The following is a 23,309-nucleotide window of genomic DNA, read 5'->3' on the forward strand; positions in this document are numbered from 1 at the left end:
GGCTGAGCTTTGCAATGGAAAATCTCTGGTAAAATAAAAATGTAAGATATGCTGGTGACTTTACTAAACATGCTAAATCTTATATTAGTATATATGAGGGCAACAACAGTTATAAATGATAATTAAGAACACATATCATAGGATAACAAACAGATACAAATACTATTTGACAAATTCAAAGATTCCTTCAACGATGAATTACATACCTGGGCCACCAATGCTATTTATTATGCCTGCAAAATATTATGACTCACACCTTAATTATCTTTAATTACCAGAGATAGATGGATTTCATTTTTCCAATTATGTTCATGCATTCAAAACCGTTCTATTGTACACTTTCTATTGATATCTTGTGCTTTTAACAAAGTGGAATGTCTCAAAAAATGATTTACCCCTGATTACCGTTCTATAAAATATACAAAATCCCTCAGCAACAGTCCGAGAATGCACTCCAGCTTTTAGTTTTTGATTTATTAATTTTTTTGTGGTACTTGTCAAATCCCTTCAAGGCAGTAAGAGACCGGCAACAAAGCCTTCCATTTCTTTTGTCCATAGAGTTCAGCATTGATTCGAAGTGTGTCAGTATCGGTATGCTTGACAGTTGAAATCAATGGTGTCATTATCATCATAATGAGGCAGTGTGGTCCAGTGGTTAAAGTCCAGGGCTTGTAACCAGAAGGTCACCGGTTCAAATCCCACCTCTGCCAATGACTGACTCACTGTGTGACCCTGAGCAAATCACTTAACCTTGTTGTGCTCCATCCTGCAGATGAGATGTTAAATCAATGTCCTACTGTAAGTAAGTGACTCTGCACACAAAGCGCTTTGTGATGGTGGTCCACTATGAAAGGTGCTATATAAAAATAAAGACATTATTATTAAGCAGTAGGAATCTGCACATGGATTCGTAGCCCTGGGTTATCGTTCTTTTCAATCAAATCACAAACACATATTTAATCTATTTTTTCCAATTGCTATTGAGGAAGCTTCCCATAAATACAACTATACTTTAAAGTACACAACACTATTTTATCAAATACAATCTATGGTCAATTATGTAATTCACTTTCAATGCAGTTAAACTGTCATCTATACATTTATGAAGTCTACAGAAACATGTCACATTTTCGTGGTTTTGAGTTTAATAAGTACAAAAACATAACTAGCTAGTGGCATGGTATCCAGACTAAGCTCTTACAAGCTTCTCCTTTTTATGGCATTGTTTGCGAAAAAACAACAACAATGAAATCAAAATTGGCCTGTAAGTGAACAGTACCTGGCTTGCTATTTGTAATATTGTTGAAGCTGACACCCTGGGATCCTTCAAGAAGCTGCTTGATGAGATTCTGGGATCAATAAGCTACTAACAACCAAATGAGCAAGATGGGCCAAATGGCCTCCTCTCGTTTGTAAACTTTCTTATGTTCTTATTTAAATGTTATGTATAAACATTCACAGCCAAGGCCACTTTTAGTATAATATTAGTTTGACAAAAATGTTTTAACATGAATGCATAAAAAACACAAAATAACCCAACAACATGCCCCCCGGTACAGTAAGTCCTCAATCAATCCTAGACACACTTAGTGTAAATCAAACCGAAGTACTAAGAGGACTGGAGGCTCTCAAAAACAACAAATCCTCTGGCCCGGGTGGCATATACCCAAGAGTGCTTAAAGAAACAAGGGAGGTCATCGCCAGTAAAGATTTTTACAAATCAATCAAGACAGAAGCTGTCCCAGCTGATTGGTGCATTGCAAATGTAATACCAATAATTTAAAAAGGGAGATAAGGTGGAACCAGGAAACTAAAGGCCCATCAGCCTCCTCTTTATAACATGTAAATATGATCGAATCAACCGTAAGAGGCAAACTAGAGGAGTATCTGTGCAGCAACGGTATCATAGACATCCAACACGGATTCAGAAAAGGACGCTCCTCCCTAACAGACCTCTTAGACTTCCTTGAAGAAGTCACTGCAACGATGGACACAAAAAGTCCATCATATACTTGGACTTCCAGAAAGCCTTTGACAAAGTGCCACATGAAAGGCTAATCCTTAAACTGTAGCATTATGGATTTTGTTAACGTTAAAATATTTTTTATTTTATTTTTTGATCTTACTGAACTTCAATATAAAATCATAAACCAGCCGTTTATGACTTGTTTAAAGCACAATGAAACGGCATTTATCTACAATGTAATTGTACGCTACTTGCAAAGTAAACAGAAGCCTTGTTACGTACCTTACCACATTAACAATGTTAATGCTGTGCTCATTTTTAAAAAATCGAATTTTACTGACATCCTGTATGGTAACAGGCGTTTGTGAAAAACGGGACAACGAGCCAAAAACAGAATACTAAACTTAAATATTGTACTATATTATTATAATAAACGTTTGTACTTACTCCCTCGCCATTCTCGTCAAATCCTCATTCAGCTGTATTTCCCTTTCATGCGATGCAGTTATCTAAACCGAGCACGTTTTTTTTTTTTTTAAACGCAAGTGGGTTTTTTCACAGACAAAAATGAATGCATAACTAATGCATTAATTAAAAAACAAAGGTACCGTAGCCAGTTTGAAATAAATAATTTCCTCACAAGTCACAGTACTTCACACTCCCTCCAGTGTGTCAGAAACTGGCAGTTGAAACACAAGAGAGTCAGCTCAACAAAGCCTGATAGGCTACAGCAGAATGTCACAAAGAAACTGGGTGGTAGGAATTTCTGTCAGTCAACCCATTTTTTATTTTTAAACGGAGGTTGGATCGTCAACTAAACTCAGAAGCTGATTGGTTATTCTATCACGTAACTAAACTCAAAACCTGATTGGTTAATCTATCTTGCTTGCCTTGCCCTAAGGTCGGCCCTGACGTTAAATGCAACACTTTCTCTAACTACAGGCAACATCACAGACGATGAGCGAAATATGGATTACGTATTATTGCGTATCATCTGTGATAAAAGCGTACCCTCATATTACCAATTTAAAATGTGTAGCCGATACGCAAAATGCGTAGAGGTTAGCAGGTCTGCGTGCTGCCACTAGGGCACCAACAATGGCAGTGCCTAGGGCAGAGTGAAATAAAGCAGGGTGAACCAATTGACCGTACAAACATAGGGAAGGCCTTGGGCACATACACAAACAGGAGTGTAAACAAAGAGTGTGGGAAAATGGCAATACAAAATTGCAATAACAAAAACACTTTTCAAAACAAAGCTATAAAATAAAAGGTGGCCAATACAGTGGCCGAGCGCTCCCTCCACTATAAGGTGAGTCCCACTGCCGAAGCACATGCGCTACACACCCCTCACTATACCGTACAGGGATCGCTCTCGATCCCCCTAAACTAACCCTGCTCTATGGCACGGACGACTGCCGGTTTCACACACGGCGACTCAGGTTGCAATATTAGGGTGTATTCCTTACTTGTGTTTGCTTGCTATCCTGAGCATTAAGGGCTGCCTCTGAGTGCTGTTTAGAGTTGTGTGTTTCTCTCTCTCTCAGGGTAATCCTGCAAGTAACCTCAAGCAACTCGGGTTTGTCTTTTTGTTTGGTGGGATGCTCCTCAGGGCCCACCTGTCAGCCAGTGACTGACAGCGTGGCTCTCCTGTAGCATCCGAGCTGCTCCTGCAGAGGCCTACATGCGCCGAGAAGCCAGTGGCAAGCCTGCCCCTGTCACATTGGGTATATAGCCAAGAGTGTAGAGTACAAATCCATGAAGGTTATAATGAGGTAGTATAATACAATGGTGAGACCGTACTTGGCATACTGTGTCCAATTTCTCAACATAGAACCAAATAGACACTGTGGATCTGTCCAAAGAAGAGCAACCAGACTAATCTCGGTGTAAAGGACTGAGCTACAAAGATAGGCTGAAAGAACTGAATCTATTTAGCCTGGAGCAAAGAAGAATTAGCAGGGACACGATTGAAGTCTATAAAATCTTATAAGGAGTTCACATTGTTAACCCAAACCAGTACTTTAAGTGCAGTACAGAAATCAGGACCAAAGGACACAGTTGGAAATTAGGCAGAGGTACACTTAGGACATAGGGAAGGAGACACTTATCCACACAGAGAGTGGTGGGGGTATGGAATGGGCTTACCTAGTCATGTTGTTAAAGCAGAATCACTTGGATCTTTTAAGACTCCACTTGACAACGTTTTGAGATCAATCAGCTACTAGGAACCGGACAAATCGAACGCTAAGGCTCAAATGTGCTGAATCTTTGTTTTTCCAGACAAATGTAGAAAAGGTCCAACAAGTTTGCCATATGCTATTCTGTTCCTTTTTCCTAAACCTGCTTGTGCAGCTTCCTTGTCAGTGCACAGCAGTGTGGATCTCTCATTTGCTCTGACTTTTTTCCAGAACTTCTGCCAGCTGCAGATGAAGGATCACAAGTTCAATGTGAACCAAACAACCCACCAATTTTGTCAGCACACACTCACAGGATGTCAGTATTAAAACAGCTAGTGTCATGAACCTACAGAACCTCTCAGTACTCTATTAGCATTTTTGAATGACAGAAATTGGTTGATTTAAATGAATTGCCAACATCACCTGTTTTCATCCTATAAAAAAATGTAGAAAATTGACAGAAATGGAAATTAAGAATTGGCCCTGTCTGAGACAACTGTTTTCAAACCTCAGAAACAGAACTACTGTATAATTCTTGCTGGAATTAATTCTGAATTTCAAGGGACAGTCCTAGATTATCCCTGGTTTAAAAGAACTACAGCACAACATCTTTATGGGATTTAAAAAAAAAAAAAAACACTTTGAAGTTGGGTTAAATATAAAACGCTAAACACTGTGGCATCATTTAGAATGTTCCTATGCAAGCCCTAAAAAATTCAAAAATGGATAGCAAATTACAGTTTAATATTGCTCCCTGGGGGCTCTTTAATTGACTGCAAAGATGACCCACTTAAATATTATCCAAGAGAGAATAATTAACAATTCTTTATATCCATGTGCCTCTAACTGTGATTTATTTACTTAGCAAGCCAGCCACGTAATCCAATGCTGTTAACCATTAATGAGCTAAAATTATAATGGATGAAATCTCGGAAACAGCTGCTGTTATAGAAAATAACTGTCCTGTCAGTGAAGCAGATGGAATATGCATTGGGACATAATCTCCTAGAATTTAGCGATGCTCCCAGAAATACAATGCAGACCTCCAAGTCTTTTTCACAATGTATGACTTTGTATGGAGTTAATAGAGAAAGTACTGGAGCAGCAATAAAGAGTTCCTGAGTAGGCAATTTAAAAGACAACCCCCTGTGAAAACCAGGACATTCATGTGCAATAGTTATCACTTTATAACTGGACTCATTATTTTGAGACCATACTTTGAAGGCTGTTTCAGCTCTGGCTTTCCCCTTTGCTTTTCCCCTTTCACTTAGCATGCCTTTTAGTCGCTTCTGTTTTGTTAAAAATAAGAAGACCTTTTTTTACCAAATGCCTATTTTTATCTAGAGAGGAAGGAATGCTGTTAGTCTTCTTGCTGTTAAATTATTCAGCAAAGACATAGTGATACGTGAACCAGCTTTTGTGTAGTTTCTTTCTGTTGACGTAAGTGTTTACACATCTAATTTTCAGTGAATTGAAAACTGTACAGCTGCATTACTGAGTCTTTAGTACTGCAGTTCCCTTCAGCTACTGGACTGGATTTAGAAAGACATGACAAGACTTGGCGTATGTCTTGTTTGCTGTATTTAGCACAGTGTATGTTTCCAAAACATTAAACTATTTAGGAGACTTTCTTTAGTGGATAATTTTCCAAAACTAAATTCTAACTACATCTTATAATAATCTGATGTGAAATTGCTTGTTTTACCCAAAGCATTGTTTAAAAGAAGTGACTGAAAGTCATGTTCCATGTGATGAAGGTCATAGCCCTGTCACCTAGTGGAACCTCAATCACATCATAAGTGACATTAATGAAGTTGTTTCAGAAACAGAGATGAAAGATAAGCACAGTACACCTCTAATCACCCACAGCCTGGAGAGAGGTTTCATCCAGATCTGGTTTGTGACATAATGCTGTGGCAGAGAAGTGAAAGCACTGTGGTGATCCATGCCACCTCTGCTCATCTCTTCATGTAATAAATAATTAAAAAAAAGAAATCCACCTGAACATTCAAATCCATGCACAATTAACGAACTCACCAGGCACTAGTTTTGCAACTGCATAAAGCAGGTCGTAGTTGATCACAGGAGTGGCATCATCTATCTGTTGCCATCCTACAGGCGGTGATGATGGTGGGGAGATTAGGAACTGTTTGGATGGCTTTGGAGGAGCCAGGTGCAAGTTAACTCCATCTGTACCTGGGTTTTGCACCTGTGGAAGACAAAAACAACCTGATAAAGAACGTCCGTATCAAATTTCATTGCAACTGAATAAGCCATTCTTTTTCTATACATAAAACTCAAAAGTGTGACATACTACATGTAAACTAAGGTTCAGAGACGACCAGGGAGGTAAAGCCATTGCACCCTTTCTGATTAACAGCTATATCATTTATAACATTCTTCTCCCACGCAAGATTTAAAGCTGGTTGTTGGGTTCTCATCTGGCAATCACTTACTAACGAGAGTCCACGTTTTAAGCTCATTTGGTAGAGATTTAAAACCCCACCTATGATTTTAAGGCCAAGCCTCTTACTCAACAACAGTTTGAAAATCCCACAGACAGATGGTGAGTTTTATGTTCGTTCCTGCCTTCCTACCTGGGCAAAGTAAAGCTTGAGCTTCTTTCCTCTGAACTGCGTCTCGTGCAGCTCTATCCTGGCACTGGCCGCTACTTTGGGGTTGCTGAAGTTAATCCGCACACGCCTGAAGCTTTTAAACAGCTGGAATGTCACATGCTCATCATAAGCAAGGAAGAGTGCCTCGAAATGTTCCTGTAAAAACACAAGGCAAGAACGAATTTTATTATTCTGCAACTAAACTGTAAGTCCAGAAAATCCTGCAGCAAACGTTTATACTGCTACTAACACAAACGGATTCAGTGGTAAGGCATGTGTTGTTAATCACTCAATGATTAAATTGAGCCAAACAGATCTAGTGTTGGTGTTAAAATAATTTTAATAGGACTCTTGCTGGAGTTTATAATATTTTACAGTTAAATACACTAAAGCTACTCACATTTTCTGCTAGAAGTTTATTTTAACACAAAAGGAACTATTAATTATCTAAACAGAACAGACCCTAAAGATCTTTGATTAGTAGCGTGTGGCATTAATAATGTAAGAAAGCCCAAAAGTGTCAGTTAATAAAGTAACATAAAGCACTAAAAGCCAATCCATTACATTTCCCTTGAACACAGTGTGTGATTCCCTATGCTTGTCTCAAACAAAGTCCCTGCTTATATGAAAGTAATATTTTATGGAAACTGAAGTTTTTAACAGAACAGCTGCACCAGCGTGGTTGCTTGAACCATGTGAGAACCACATAATCACATGACTCATACGAGGCACACTGATTGGAAGGACGCGCCAAGGCTGCCAATCCCAGTCCCAGCAGCCCAGAAGCAACAAAAGATGGAAAAAATAACTCCTTTTTATAATATCCCTGCCATACTGATTAGCGTCTCCGTACATTAAAGAAGAAACAAGACCAGCAAATGAAACCAGAAACAAAAAGGATTACAGTATGAATAACATTTTTCACTGTGGCAGGAAAAAGCACAGGGATTTGAGAATTAATATACCCAGTATGGTGACCATATGACTTAATGTTCACCAGGACAGTTCAGACTTTTTAACTTGCATACCAATAAAAAGAAACAAGTGAAAGATACCTGCAACAGGTAAAACGTACCATAATGCACTGCAATATAAATTGAAAAATCTGAACTGTCCCGGACCCATATGGTTACCCTGTATACCCAGGCACTGTGTGTAAGCTGTAAAAGGAAATGCAGGTAATGTCAAGAAATCAACAATTCATGTTATAAATCAGGCACTCTCAGCTCTCACTGCTGTGTATTCATTTTCTAGATCTATTGTTGACAGTTAAGGCAATTAGAGACAATATGAAATTCAAGTTTGTAGCACCAGCAGGATTCTTAAATTTGCAAAATAAACTATGCCTCTAGAAAATGAAGGAAATTGCTTTACCTCTTTATAATAATAAATAAAATGAACATGTGACAAGTGACCTTGCCTACCATACAGCAGCAGGGACTGGTGCAATGTGTGCATGTTATAGTGAATCTGTACTGTATGCATGTTATTAAAATATAGTGATTAAATATTCCCATTCAATCTGTTGCCCTAAATGTAGCAGAATTGTGAATAAGCATTAGTTTCATTGCTACAGTATAACCTTGAATTTTATGTGAGGTCAAAACAAGCCTGCCTGATAAACAGAGCCATTAAATATAATTGTGTCAGGGCGTCTCCCTCCCCCTATTGTTGTGGAGTACCCACAGGCAATAGAGTTCGCCAAAACAATCTACATTCATTCATTAATGTTTATCATGACCAAGACTGAGTTACCCCTGAGATGGTGGTACCAGGGCAGCTACAATGGTCAAACAATTGTTAGAAGGACTCAAACATGCGACCATCCCAGAAAAGAGGCTGGTGTCGTATCTAAATCTCCACTCTGTAATTTAGAAGGGCTGCCCTGTGAGAATACAGCATGCATTATTCATTGCTTGATATTCATTAGTGATCGTGGCATAGCGCACACAAGGTCCACAGGAAGATATGAGAAATGAATCCCTCTTTCTTATGACCTCACGCAACAGAACATTGTGTATATCTCACTGCCAGGCATTATCTACAATCAGTCTATATATAAGCAATGTCTATATTCATTTGGAGTGGACACGGATTCTGCATACTAATTCTCCAGCTGAAAACAAGCAGAACACAGCTGGATGTAATTGACCTCACTCCTAAACTAGTCCTAAACCTTGTAGCTTGGGATTGAGAGGGTGAAGGGAGCATGCAAAAATACAAACCATTTTCCTCCAGGGCATTTGACTTGCATTACAGCAATAAATACACTGGATATCAATGGATATATATTTAGTACACTATGGTAATCACTGGCCAATACATATTGTACAAGCATTATAGCGCTTAATTATTCTAATACATTAACATGAATACAGTCATGCAACATATCGCCTATTAACTTGTAACTTGGATTCCTCAAGACCAGTTCTCAGCCTTAAGGCTGGCTTGAGTGCATTTCCTCCAGTCTCTGTCTTGACCTTTGCCTCCTGTGTCCAAGGACTTCAAGAAGGGGGGTGGGGGGGTTCAAACTAGTCACATGACATTTCTCAGCGTCAGTATGGCTGGGTTAGTTTTCTTTCTTGCTTCAGTTCTCATTTATGTGTAATCTGCACACTTGTTACAACATTAACTGTTATTTTTCTGATTATTTTTCCTACAGTATCATTGATATGACCAGAGGTTAAAACATGTTTCAATGAAAGGGATCATTTTTATTGGGCACATGTTATGGAATACAGCTGTGTGCCAGACATTAACAGTTTAACAACTCAAAGTGTGTTGTCTCTATACAGACTTAACTTAAAGTCACATGACCTCAATATGGCAGCTATATTACTTCAAGGTCAATGTCATGGTCGCCAACACATTAGCATTCCGGTTTTAAATAAAAGGGTGAATATTTTTTATTATTATTAGTTTATTTAGCAGACACCTTTATCCAAAGCGACTTACAGAGACTAGGGTGTGTGAACTATGCATCAGCTGCAGAGTCACTTACAACAACATCTCACCTGAAAGACGGAACACAAAGAGGTTAAGTGACTTGCTCAGGATCACACAATGAGTCAGTGGCTGAGGTGGGATTTGAACCGGGGACCTCCTGGTTACAAGCCCCTTTCTTTAACCACTGGACCACACAGCCTCCACTACCTCAAAGAATATGTCAACCATTGGGATTGATGATTTTTAATTGGTTAGTTCAGAATCAACATTGGATTAAACCCTATGAATGAAACGTAAAAGTATCTTGTAAAGTACATTCCTTTCTGTGTCTGTGGATAGACAGAGCCCTCAGGGCTGTCAACCCACATGATTCAAATACACAGGAAACCATTATTTCATCAAAAGTGTTTGCCAAATAAAAAATAAAAATATTTATTACAATACATTCTATAAAACAGATCCTCTTACTTGTCATCTCTTTGTGTTCTAAAAGTGCTTTTATCATAAGTTATCAAAGTGCTTTTATCATAAAAGGCTAGATACTGTTTCAGTTGCAGTTGAATGTGATAACCCATCTCTAGTAGGATACAGAAACTGTCAAAAAGGAGTACAATCACCTTGGTGTTTGCTTGCCAGTGATTCTCTGTGAAGCTCAGTCCAATGTCAGCTTTCAATCGCTGGTTCAAACAAAATGAAAATAAAAAGTCTTGATAGAATCTGACAGGGAGGGTAATGAAATCCTAACATGCGTCCTAACACAGCCTGACACCCTTCAGGGTCAGCGTGATGAAATCCTAACATGCGTCCTAACACAGACAGACACCCTTCAGGGTCAGCGTGATGAAATCCTAACATGCATCCTAACACAGCCCAGCACCCTTCAGGGTCAGCGTGATGAAATCCTAACATGTTTCCTAACACAGCCCGACACCCTTCAGGTTCAGCGTGATGAAATCCTAACATGCGTCCTAACACAAACAGACACCCTTCAGGGTCAGCGTGATGAAATCCTAACATGCGTCCTAACACAGCCTGACACCCTTCAGGGTCAGCGTGATGAAATCCTAACATGCATCCTAACACAGCCTGACACCCTTCAGGGTCAGCGTGATGAAATCCTAACATGTTTCCTAACACAGCCCGACACCCTTCAGGTTCAGCGTGATGAAATCCTAACATGCGTCCTAACACAAACAGACACCCTTCAGGGTCAGCGTGATGAAATCCTAACATGCGTCCTAACACAGCCCAGCACCCTTCAGGGTCAGCGTGATGAAATCCTAACATGTTTCCTAACACAGCCCGACACCCTTCAGGGTCAGCGTGCACTCCTCTCAACTTCCCCTCGCTTACTAACCAGCTCACGTCACCTTGCCTCAGACAGTGACTGACGCACATGCCTTCCAAGCAGCACTGCTCATCCGGAAACCAAAGACTCCTTTGAGATAAAACAAATTACTCCTGCGGCAGAACCCAACAGGGCTGAGACACTGTATTCACCAAAATATAGTCAATTCAATGTCACACCCTTGGTTTAGTTAATAAGCTTGAAATGACCAACACAGCAGCGAATGCACACGAAGCAGCAAGAGGCAACATTTTTTATGATTTTTGACAACCAGTTTAAAACATATTAATAATAATAATAATAATAATAATATTAATAATACAGTTCTTTCTTTGGTCATACCAAACAGTGTGCAATGTCAACACAACTGCTGCTTGCAGCCCAGGAAATCTGTCAATCTCATTTTTAAGTGGTGTATGCTATTTATGGTACAGTAAGAGGTACTGTAGGTGTTAATGCCTATGCCGTAATTGCTGTTGATTTTACTTAAAAGCTTCTATTGTCCCACGTATTGTGCATTATTAGAGTGAACAGAAAACAAGTTTGCTGACATTTTAGCTTGGAAAAGGGTTTAAAAAAAAAAAATGCACGCTCTAAACCGGGAGGGCATGTGATTCAATTGTTACTCTAATCAAAATTTTACATCTTTGCTCTGTTCATTGCATTAATTTATATTTTATAAAATCATTTTATATTGTATGTTAAAAATACATATTCCTTATTTCTCTGGTTATAAATGAACTGAATAGGGCTCTTAACTCTACAAAGTTATTTAAAGTTTTTTTTTTAAATTTTATTTATTTTCTTTTTTAATTCTGTTTTTCCATTTATGAATCTTTTCTTGAGCTGCAGAAACAGAGTTAAACTGAGTTAAAAGGACAAGTCTGTAATGTTTTTTGTAGGAATTCTGTCTATTGCTACAATAATATACATTGGCAATATGTACATCTATATATAAATCTCTCTCTCTCTCTCTCTCTCTATATATATATATATATATATATATATATATATATATGTACATAAACATAAGGGTAAAAGTATAAAGGAATGTATTTGTATCGCTAATAAATCAGGAGTACATCTTACATGTATTATATAATATAAATAATAATAATAATTATTATTATTATTATTATTATTATTATTATTATTATTATTATTATTATTATTATTATTATTATTATGTAGTCTCCGTGTATAGGAACACCGCCTAAGAGAATGTCCTTCTGGTGAAACAGAACAGGAACTTCACTAAAGAACACCTTTTTGGCACCGCTAATGATTCATTTACAATTGATACAGTACTGTTTTGTAACCTGATAACTCATCATCATCAAACTGAAATTCAAATGGTTTATTCAGTCTTTTCAAATGTGACTTGTCATCACGAGAATGTCTTGAGGCACACTGATTGATTTATTCAAATCTTTCCAGAACCGCCGTCATACCTTTGACTCGTTTTTTATTCCGATTTCAAAGAGTGCCCGTCATTGATATAAAATAGCATTTAAACAAACAGCGAAATGCGCCGCTGTTTCTCTTGCTACAAAAAGTTAGACATTTTCTCCAGACACATCGCCAAGCAATTTGGTGTTTTCCGTTCTGGCAAGTTGCTTCACCTTTCTGTTAAATAATGTTGGCCATGTTTTGAATATTGCTCCAGTACAGGTATTCATAATTACTCTTGAGCTGCTGCTGCATTTTTTAACGTGTGTAGGGGTGCTGTGTTAATTTAGTTTATTAACATTAGTTCGTCTGTTTCGTTATAGTTTATTAACATACACTTGCCTATTGCTTTTCTCTTACTTATTCTGTTCATTTAACAAGTAATACATATTTATTTATCTATTTGTGGCTGGTGGTCAACTCTGTCTTATTATTTCTGCCCTACCAGAACTTTAATAAAAAATATGTCAGATTATTTTTTAGTTAGTAATGCTTTTGCTCTAAAATTAGCTGGATATTCTATAAATGGTAACTACTGAGAAAACAATGTATTATTTTTTTTTTAAATCCAATAGTTTTGAACAATTCACTTGGATAAGCAGGCATACCAGGTAGCTTTGTTTTCCACAAGCTCTCAGGACAATTCAACAAAACATTTTATTAGACAGGCTACATATTTGTATTAAAAATAGCTCAAATTCCATTACAAATAAGGACAGAGGGGGGAAAAATTGACTGCAGCAGCATAGCTTTCTAAAAATATCTGCATGCTGTACTATCAAAAGCACCAGTGGGTGCATTCCTGAAAGTTAAGCATATAATTACCTTTAATAATGCACACGGTTTGGAAATAACTCTAAAAAAGGTCATTACAGTTGTTCAGTAACATTCCAAATAACTTACTGCATGTGCCATGTCCATTTATTATTCTACACATGGTGAATACCTTCATCAGTTATAATACTGGCTGAATACAAGTCAAACCCAGTTACTTCCAAAACCACCCCACCTGCACCTGTTTCAAGCAGGGCTGCCTTCCCTTGTGTTGTGTTAATCATGGAAATGCAAAGCAATGCTGATCAAAAATTAGCAATGATTTGACAATGTATTGTACATAAGGCGATCACTATTGACTGTCAGTTTCAGATCTTTGCATTTGAGCACAGTACAACATCAGATCTCAAACACAAAGCTATAGGGCCAGGTTTACTAATATACTTTACTAAGGGCCAGGTTTGCAAATACACTTTACTAATACATTTTTATTTGGGTCACTCCGTGTCAACTCAACCAGCTATATCGTAAATATTTCAAAATGTATTTTTCACAACCCCTAGGAGACGGAAATGGGGAGAGGGGGGATAACACCCAAGGTATGACCTGCTTTATCTCAGAAACTATTTTGAGTTAAGAGCTAAAACAATTTTTTTTTTTTTTATACCTCAGTATTATCTAATTGTGCACCGAGTTTCATAAAAATCAGAGACGCATGGTGACATTTTTGCTGTAGTGGGGTTTAATTGACACGGAATGTCCCTTTTAGATAGATGTGTATCTGTTTACATCATACTAATGTCTTGCCTCTATCCATGTATCTGAGACACTCTGAGATCTATAAGAAAGTCAAGTCACTTTGTAGTACCTAAAGCCAATGACCAAGACTCGCCATGGTCCAAGCAGACAACAGCCAATAATCCCATGTATTTGCTGGTTAGATAGTGGTATTACTGTTGGCCCGCAGAATCTGTGGGATTAAATAAGTATAGTGAAATATAAAGCAATTGAGTCAATTACATCCAGGTTTCACAGCCATTTAGAATATCAGATTGCTTATTCTACAAGCATGAAGGCATACAGTAATTGTTATGCAATGTTATTCAGTCACAAAGGGGTCAATTTGATAAAACTACACTCCTCTGGTATAAACCACCCCTGAATTTTATCAGAGCATTTAACACTGGCTAATCCACCCGGATTGAATCGACCACCTATCCATGGTTATCCTGGGGTTACCCCTAAAAATACATGGTTTATGCAATCCGTGAATGTTCACAAGTTCTGTAAAATGCTCTAATAAAAAGGTACAGCTTATCACAGAATGATTAAAAGCAATATTATTTCAAAGGGAGTTTAAAAGCCCAATATACTAAGAACTACTCTGCCAATAAATTCAATGTTTCCTGGCATTAAGTAAACTGGATGTTTCCTTGCTTTCAGAAACAAGTTCACAGGGCAGGAGCCAGGGCTGCCAGAGGAAGGGAGTGTTTTTTGCAATTTAGGATTGGAGGCTCAGCCTCTAGACAAGGGAGAGAGAAAAGGACGGGCCAGACTCCAACCGAGAGAGCCTTCCCTATGGAGTCGAGGCTAGCCCTAATGGCCTCCGGGCCCCTGAAAATACAGAGTCCTCTGACTACTCAGAGAGTCGGTATAGGCGGAGTCTCGCGACTGGGTCCCAGTTACCGGCCGGGTTCGACCCTCAGAGAACGGAACGGCTCATACGAAGCCTTGACGTAAGGAAGAAAAGAGAATCTGAAAGAACACAAATAATTGTTAGTTATGGGACTCGAGCACTAAGGGTATGAGGGCCATGTCCCAGGATGATAAAGAAGGAAGTAAGACAGAGCCTTCTTTCTTGAGGCAAGCTATAGTGCATGAGCTGCAAAAGAATAGTGTGGCCGGTGGTCCCCTCTGACCACACAAAGAACCTGCAGAGTTACCTTTAAAAAGCTAAATTAAAACCCTAAGATAATTATGCTAATTGGAAAACTTTTACACTGTAGCATTCTTCAGCGTACTGATTAAAACGGTATGTCTGCTTGACTTAGTTTCTTTGAAATTCTAACTCTCGATATCAAAAGTGCAGTCACAGACAGATGAAAAGTAAGTTTTCTGAATCAAATTTCGTCTGATGAGAAATCTGAGCCTCCTGTCTCATACGAGTAACAGCTGAGAAGGGATGAAGTGCTAGAGATTATTAGCGTTCTAGATAGGAACACAATGGTTAGAAATGAACATCTGTTCTAATTTCTTTACAAATCTTGTATTATTAAATTAAAAAATACATACCAAAATACCATAACAATTATGATTTAAAACAAAAATAAAAATGTAATTAACAGGCATCCTCTGCCAGTAATATAAACAAAGCATTACATGTGCCAGCAGATCAATAAAAGATTCCTATGAGTGGCATATGCAGAGCATGTAAAAATTCGATGCATAGTTTTTCATCACAAAATCGACCACAATATTTTTGTTTGTGCACTTACAAATTACTGTGTTTTGATAGCATCTCTCCTGTATAAAGAAACATAACTGTTAAGTTCAGAGCAACAAGGATGGGCAGAAAATACTAAAACCTGTTATTACTCTGTACACAGCATAGGTCTGTGATACTCTCAGAAACCAACTGAATTCGCTTTTTAACTGAGAGAAAAAAAAACAGAAATAAAAGAAATGGTAAATAGTTTGAGTTATGTTTGTTAACCCATTAAAAAACATTTGCTTGATGTGGGGTTTGAGCCAGGTGTGACACTGGGCTGTTAATAAAATACAGTTGATTAATAATGGTTCTGTAACTGACTTTTGAATGAACAGTAGGTAGTTAGGAGGGTTGTCCTGATACAATAGTCTGTAAACATGAAATACAATGAATATGCAGTTATAGTGGTTGTAGATATAAGTATACTGTATATGAAGTATCACTGGACACATCTTTGTGACAAACTTGCAGACAGGGACATATCTAAATATCAACACTGCAAGATCTGTCACTTAGGGCCCTCTGTGTAACGAGGTAAGGAAAGCCAACATTCTTGAGTATTCTTGTCTGCAAAAATATCAAGCAGTAACAAAATCTGCCACCGTATAGGCATCAAATGGCTCAAAGCCAGTACTGTGTTTATTTGATGTTACAGATTAAAATAAATGTCCCTGCCAAATTGTCTTTTTTTACTGGATGAACGTGACCATGATAATAATAAGAGAATACAAAAATATACTGAATATTTCAAAGTGTATAGTATTTATCAACTTTAAACGGAAAGCTTAAAATCAGCAAAATATGTCAGGTACTGTACATTGGATCAGAGGTAAAGGCCACTTCTACATTTAACATGAGGCAATCATTTAAATGTCACAAATATTGTAAAGTCTGACTCTAAAATGGTACCTGCCTGAGGTTACAGCAAATGTGGTAGAAAAGACTCCTTAATTTACTTGACCAAGAGAAACATATACCACTGCTTTGATCAGGGGTGGGCAAAGTCTTTTCTCCAGCTGTGTTTTAACCCATTTAATTCAACCAGTAGTTCATTATGTAATTTGACCTGGATTAGGTTGTCTCTCACATGCAGGGATTTGCCAGCCCTGGTTTAGATTGATAAAACAGAGGGGCTGATTTTCAAAGCTTTAACATGAAATGTAAATTACTACATTTTTCAAATCGGTAAAAAACAACAACAACAACAAAAAAAACACCACCCTTTTAAAATTACAAAACAAAATAAAAAAGCGTACTTTAACTGCCTTATATTAAACACCTTTTGCATTTATTTCTTTTTTTGTACAGCTGTTCTTCTCATTTGCAAAAAAAAAAAATGAGTAGTTTACTTTTTGGAGTGAAAGGCTTCTAATTTATGAACCCCAGAGCCTTTTGTTTACCAAAATTAGGAAAATCGAATTACCCAACCGCACACGGGAGCATTTCATGTATTTCTGTCTCTAGAAAAATATTAAGTGCCAGAGAGCATCCTTTTGTATTTGATTAAGCTGCATTTATGTCCCCCATCGTTTCAATCAATTGAATAGCCTCCAGTAACGGGTTGGTTCTATGATGAACAAAACTAAAAAGGTCACATGACCTCAAGGCCTCAGTGTTTATCCTTGCTGTACTGTCTGTTGTGTTGTTATTGTTGCTGTAAAGCAGAGGCGGCAGTGTACTCTAGGAGGCAGCACTGTATCCAATGTCATTTTAAAAAGTTAGACTGTTGTAAAGTGCTTCAGTAATAATGGTTTAGCCAGGTTTGTCAGTATCATTCATTCAGGGGTGGTCAAAGTTGGCCTTTCCTCTCCTGGTCTTTGTTCCAAACCTGTTCTAAATTGTTTAGTTGAACCAATTACACCTCCATCCAGACCCTGAAGTTGTTAATTATATAATTTTACCTGTTAAAACCTGGAGTGGAATGGTCCTCCGGGGTCGTGATTGGACACCCCTGTTCTTATTTAATAGATACATCACTATGCGATTACCCTGTCCACTGTATGTCAACAACAACAAAAAAAAAGACTGACGGTCAACAAGAATGAGAAAGCTGCATTGTCAGATTACTAAAGATATACAAAACAGTCTGTCCCTTTAAAAAATAAAAAAATAAATAAATAAAACTTGTAACTGATAATGCAGTATGTTTATATTTTTTTCATTTATAAAACAAAAGGCAAATGGGAGGATATGCTAAAGTAGTGAAATGTACAATGAAAACTGTGCTTTTTACCCACAGCCTGGAGAAATCCACAGCAATCAATCAGCTTCTCCCCATCCTAAAAAACATTACTCTTGGCAATATATGAAACTGCTCCTCCAGGTCAATAAAGGCACTGAGCTAAAATTAACTTCTGGAATGTGCACTCCCATTTGTCTCCTACATTCAAAAACAGTACCGCATATCAACTTCCTGCTAAAGAAGAAGCGATTTCTCACAGCCGGCAAAGCCACGTAGCAAAGTAGAAAAACAATGTGTTAGCTGATCTGGAAAAAAAAACAACTACAAAAATAATGTGGGGGCAGTAAATCACATTCTCAAAAATGCAGTTTCCTACATGATAACTTGACCATTGGATTAACCTTCCTGTTGAGTAACTTGACCCAGTAACTTAAATATGTTCTGCATGCATCAGGCATTTTGCACTAGCTGAGTAAGCATTTGGCATGTCACAAAAAAAAAAAAAGAATGCTGCAGGATCTTTGAGGGTTTTCTTTACCTCAGCAAAGTGCAGTGATAAAATTCGGTTTTTACAGTAGGTACATGTTGATTATGGCTTTATAAAGCTTGTCTTCACATGGATAACAGCCTAAAGTAAGCAGCTTTTGGGAAATTTGTAATTTTCATAATTTAATTGACCATGCACCTAGCATATTGTACATCATTACAACAAAATAAGCAGCACAATGATGACAGGTACTGTGGTTTTCCAAGGTACATGAAGCTTATTGGCCATAGCCACCCCACCTCCATAGAAAAAAAATATTTTGGGCAAATAACCACAGCAACTGCTACTTACTAATCATTAGTACTAAATCAACACAAGAGCCACAAGATGTAACATATCTAGCACTGAACTGTCTGAACCATTTGCTGAAGAGACACAGTGCGGTCTATTCAGATTGATGGGGTCTATTCAGTCAGTGGTTTTCAACCCCAGTCCTGGGGACCGCCTGTGCTCTTAAACAGTTGCAGATTTCAAGGTAGCTATAACATTTTAGAAGTAATTTGATCTTTGCAACTGTTTAAGAGCTGAAAACAATTAAAAGATCTAATTAAGCAAATTATTGGTTCAATGAAGGGTTTGGTTAAGTAACTGAGCGCTCAGCTAGAATGAAAACCAGCAGACACAGTGGGTCCCCAGGATCGGGGTTGAAAACCACTGATTTAAATCATCAAAACAGGACCCTTGCTGGCATAAACAGAGACAGGTAAATATACTAACACCACCCGCAAGCATTATTCTCTGCATAGGATGACATTTATAGACAACACAGGATATACTGGAATGCTGACAAATCGTAAAGGTTGAATTCTATCTCCCACCCTAAATAAAGACACACTGGACAGCTTCGTGTCAACAACATTAGTCTGAGCTTGTGTTTTTTGGCAAAAATATGACAAGTACATTTTAACACCAAAAGTTAATTTGTGCACAGTGTTTCTGAAAATGATTTCCCAGGCAAGGATTGAAAGGTTGACACATGGTCAAGTAAACAAACAGGAGGGGGGGGGGGGGGGGGGGGTCATTTCTACAGTTGGGGAAATGCTGAATCAATCAAAATGTGTATATATTTTACTAACATTTCCAGAACAAGGGCTAATTCTAGTAAACCATGAAATTACAGTTAAACATTACATTCAACATGCAGCAGTTACTTTGCAATACCTTACCTACCTAACAAATGAAAAATGCTTTTAGAAGGCTCTGTTTAAAATGCTGTCTAATTTCAATCAGGCCACCAAGAAACACTTCTTATAATAATAATAATAATAATAATAATAATAATAATAATAATCTTTATTTTAGATAGCGCATTGGTAACAGTGAGAATAATTAACTCCAACCACTACAAGGCTACAGACATGATATGCAGTATGAAATTTGTATAAGGTACAGTATGTTAACCAAACACATATATACCAACATATATAAATAAGCAGGGATCTTCCCAAGACAATCTCAGGAAAAGCTCTTATTCTGGTGACAGCACAGACAAAACGCAGGCAGTGAAGTTACATTCTGTACCATCTGAGCTTGTTTGTCTTGGCATGCAACATTTACAATCTTTTGCCAAACAGACATGCATTTGGTAACTGGCTGCTTTTAAATCGAGAGAGAGAGAAAAAACAAAAAATGTCTTAAAATTGGCTAGTAAAGTATAAATTCTAAAAGTACAGATAACATGTAACAACACAATGACTTGTTTCTAATCAAAAGCAGAGCCCCTATGAGGGAGAGAAAATTAGCCATTCTAATTAGGAACACACTAAGTCATCTTTAACAAAACCAGATCCCTGTATCTGAGGCCTTTCTGCATGCTGTGCTCTTCATACCTTTGTTAAATATAAATCTTCTCCAGCAGAATGCTACGTGGACATTTTCTCTGTTCTTATGGCTGGTCAAAACAGAAGGTATCTCTACAGTCAGCACTAAATTAATATTAATTAATTATTTCAATTAAAACACACAGACGTAAAGTTGGATATACTTAAGAGTCATAATTAATGCTAAAACAAAATACATGTAATTAGAATTACAACCTTATTACAAATCCTTTTTGTTCTTTTTATTTCCACTTTGAACAGGGTGCTAGACAGTCATTTCCTAGGTTGCATGTAACACAACCCCACCTCAGTGATACCCTCACGTTCCATGCTGTACTCAGAAGGCTATGAAACACAAGAAGAGCACTTGGGTCAGATGTACTGTGTTGTGGCAGGTCTAGTGGGCTTCGCTAAGTGAAACAGTCTGGGAAACAAAACGATCAACAGCAAAACAATGAGAGCTGCTAATGCTGTGATGCTTATGAGAGATAAGAGTAACATTTTTCAAACCTCTGTTATTACACCTTTAAACAACATTAAACAACATTAAACATGGAAGCCAGCAAACAGAGGCAAAATGAATAATAAGAATAAGAATAATAGAAAATAAATACATTAGTATAGTCTCTGCCAAAGCTGCATAGTAAAAAAAAAAAAAACTGTTTGTCTATCATGATCAGCATAAAACAGGAATCTGAAACAACCGCAGTGGTGTAGAAAAATCACTGAAGCATCACAAAACTTAATGAGGCTTTACCTACAGCAAAGATTACATATAAAGATATTCCGCTGTGCTCCAGCAAGCCAGAGAACTACTGATGTCTGCATGAAATATTTGACAAATCTAATACACCTTTCCCCTGAATGGCAGTTGCTTTCATTACCAAGGGCTGTGAACAGGAATTGGTGACTATAGGGGTGAATTACATTGTATTGTTTCCTGAACATACGTTCGGTCATACAGCTCAGGCTGTTGAAGCCAGAGCTCTACAAGTGAAGAAAATGTTTCTGATGTCTAATAGTCAAAATACAGATGAAAGATAAAAGCTGGATAAGATGTGCACCAGAAAAGATATTTAAAATCTTAAAAGAAGTTGACAAAGCTACCAATACTTTAGGCGCAGCACAGAAACCATTGGATACAGATGTAAACTACATGGAGATAGACTTAGGACAGTGGGTAGGAGACTCCTCTTTACACACAGTGGTGATGGTATGGAATGTGTTACCTAGTCAAGTTGCTGATGCTGAATCACTGGGGTCCTTTAAGACCCAACTTGACAAAATGTGTCTAAAAAATATTTGAATGTTTTTGTCAGTGTTCTAATTTGGCCTTGCGTGATGACTGATACTGTACTGCTTTCTTAAACTGCGTTTATACTGAGTTTTTAGATTGTGTTGAAGAACCGCAAGTGCAGCCTGCCTCATTGTCAAGCTACTTGTGTTTCAGAACAATAACCCAGACAATCACATTTGGTGGATAAAGCATTGAAGGAATGTTCTATATATCACCCAAAAAGCATACCGACATTCCATAAGAGAACGCTTTTCACTATCCATGCCTTATTTGCTAAACATTTGTTGTCATTAGGTGGTGCCACTCTGGTTGCTGTTGCATAGTTCCATACTACAGTACTGTGGGTATAAATAGTCCTGTCACTCACAAGGCAGCTCAGTCAAGCAAGATGAAACTGAGTGTGTAGAGAGCTGAACTGGTCAAATTTTTTTACAGCAAAGGAAGCAATGCTGAGGCAGCTCTCAGGGAATACTGTAGAGTGCAGAACATCCACTGCTATTCACGTTAATCCAAAAATTTGAGGAAACAGGTTGCACTTGCTGTCGCCCGCCACTTGAATTTGCCCAATTAAACTGTTTGTAAGGCTCTTCGTTCAACTCTGCGGATTTCATCAGATGTGTTGACAGTTCTGAGCACTACAGGAATCGGATGACCAGTGGCCTGCTAATATCCTGTGGACAGATGAAGCACACTTCCCCCTGTCTGGAAGTGTGAACACACGCAACTGTGTTATCTGATCGGAGACTAATCCACGAGATTATTGGGCCGTTCTTGTTTGACCTCAAATGTACACAGTCACTGCTGAACGGTACCACACCATGCAGACCACCCATGTCGTCACTGAACAGTCATGAGGCAGACACAGAGCATTGGGTCTTGACACGCCGCACATACATGCAGATTTACATGACAACACAAATGTTGAAGGGTTCTGTAATACTTAATCCTACGGAGCGGATGCTTTCCTCCTCGCTGTCAACAAGCACAAGCTTTTGCTCAGTGCCCATCTGTGTAGCAATGGCCGTGCAGTGGCCTCGAGCTCTGCGCAGCCTCCCTGGGCACTCCCCCCAGGCAAATTAGGACCCCCCTGATCAGCTCAGCGCCCGGCGAGCCTAACTGCTCAATTGGTCGCCCAGGAACGCGTCTTCTGTTCCGCGTCCCAGCTGCACAAATTTGCGCAGGAACCAGCGACAGGGCTCGCCTTGTCACATTAGCTCATCAGGGTGGGCCAACATTCGGGACATGAGTGCAAAGCAATTTCCTGGACATTTAAATGTGTGACATTAACAGTAAGCCAACAATGACCAAGCATAGCAGCTAAAAGTTTAAGATTTCAAACTATTGGATTATTATCAGGTTAAAATACAACAGAAATATACCTTTCATAACTTGAAAACTCACGTACAAAAAATACCTGGGAATATTATTATTATTATTATTATTATTATTATTATTATTATTATTATTATTATTATTATTTATTTATTTATTTATTAGCAGACGCCCTTACCCAGGGCGACTTACAATTGTCACAAGATATCACATTATTTCACATTATACATTATTTCACATTATACAGATATCACATTATTTAGGTAATACTAAATAATGTGATATCAATATAAGGTAGTACTTGCTAAGAACAGTCACCTCCTACTGCACTAATTAAATAGAGGATACACCATGAACCTTAATGG

General features: G+C 38.0%; 1 protein-coding gene across 2 annotated transcripts in view; it reads right to left on the reverse strand.

Moving 5' to 3' along the window:
- Positions 1 to 23,309, reverse strand: part of LOC117410436 (calcipressin-2-like) — a 72,422-nt gene that overhangs the window by 9,497 nt on the left and 39,616 nt on the right. For both annotated transcript variants that reach the window (XM_034016982.3, XM_034016983.3), the window contains 2 exons: positions 6,744 to 6,917; positions 6,184 to 6,355 (listed from right to left, as the gene is read on the reverse strand). In XM_034016982.3, the coding sequence (XP_033872873.1) occupies positions 6,184 to 6,355; positions 6,744 to 6,917 (346 nt within the window). The remainder of the gene's footprint in view (positions 1 to 6,183; positions 6,356 to 6,743; positions 6,918 to 23,309) is intronic.

This window comes from Acipenser ruthenus, chromosome 6 (genome assembly GCF_902713425.1).
Source record: "Acipenser ruthenus chromosome 6, fAciRut3.2 maternal haplotype, whole genome shotgun sequence".
NCBI lineage: Eukaryota > Metazoa > Chordata > Actinopteri > Acipenseriformes > Acipenseridae > Acipenser > Acipenser ruthenus.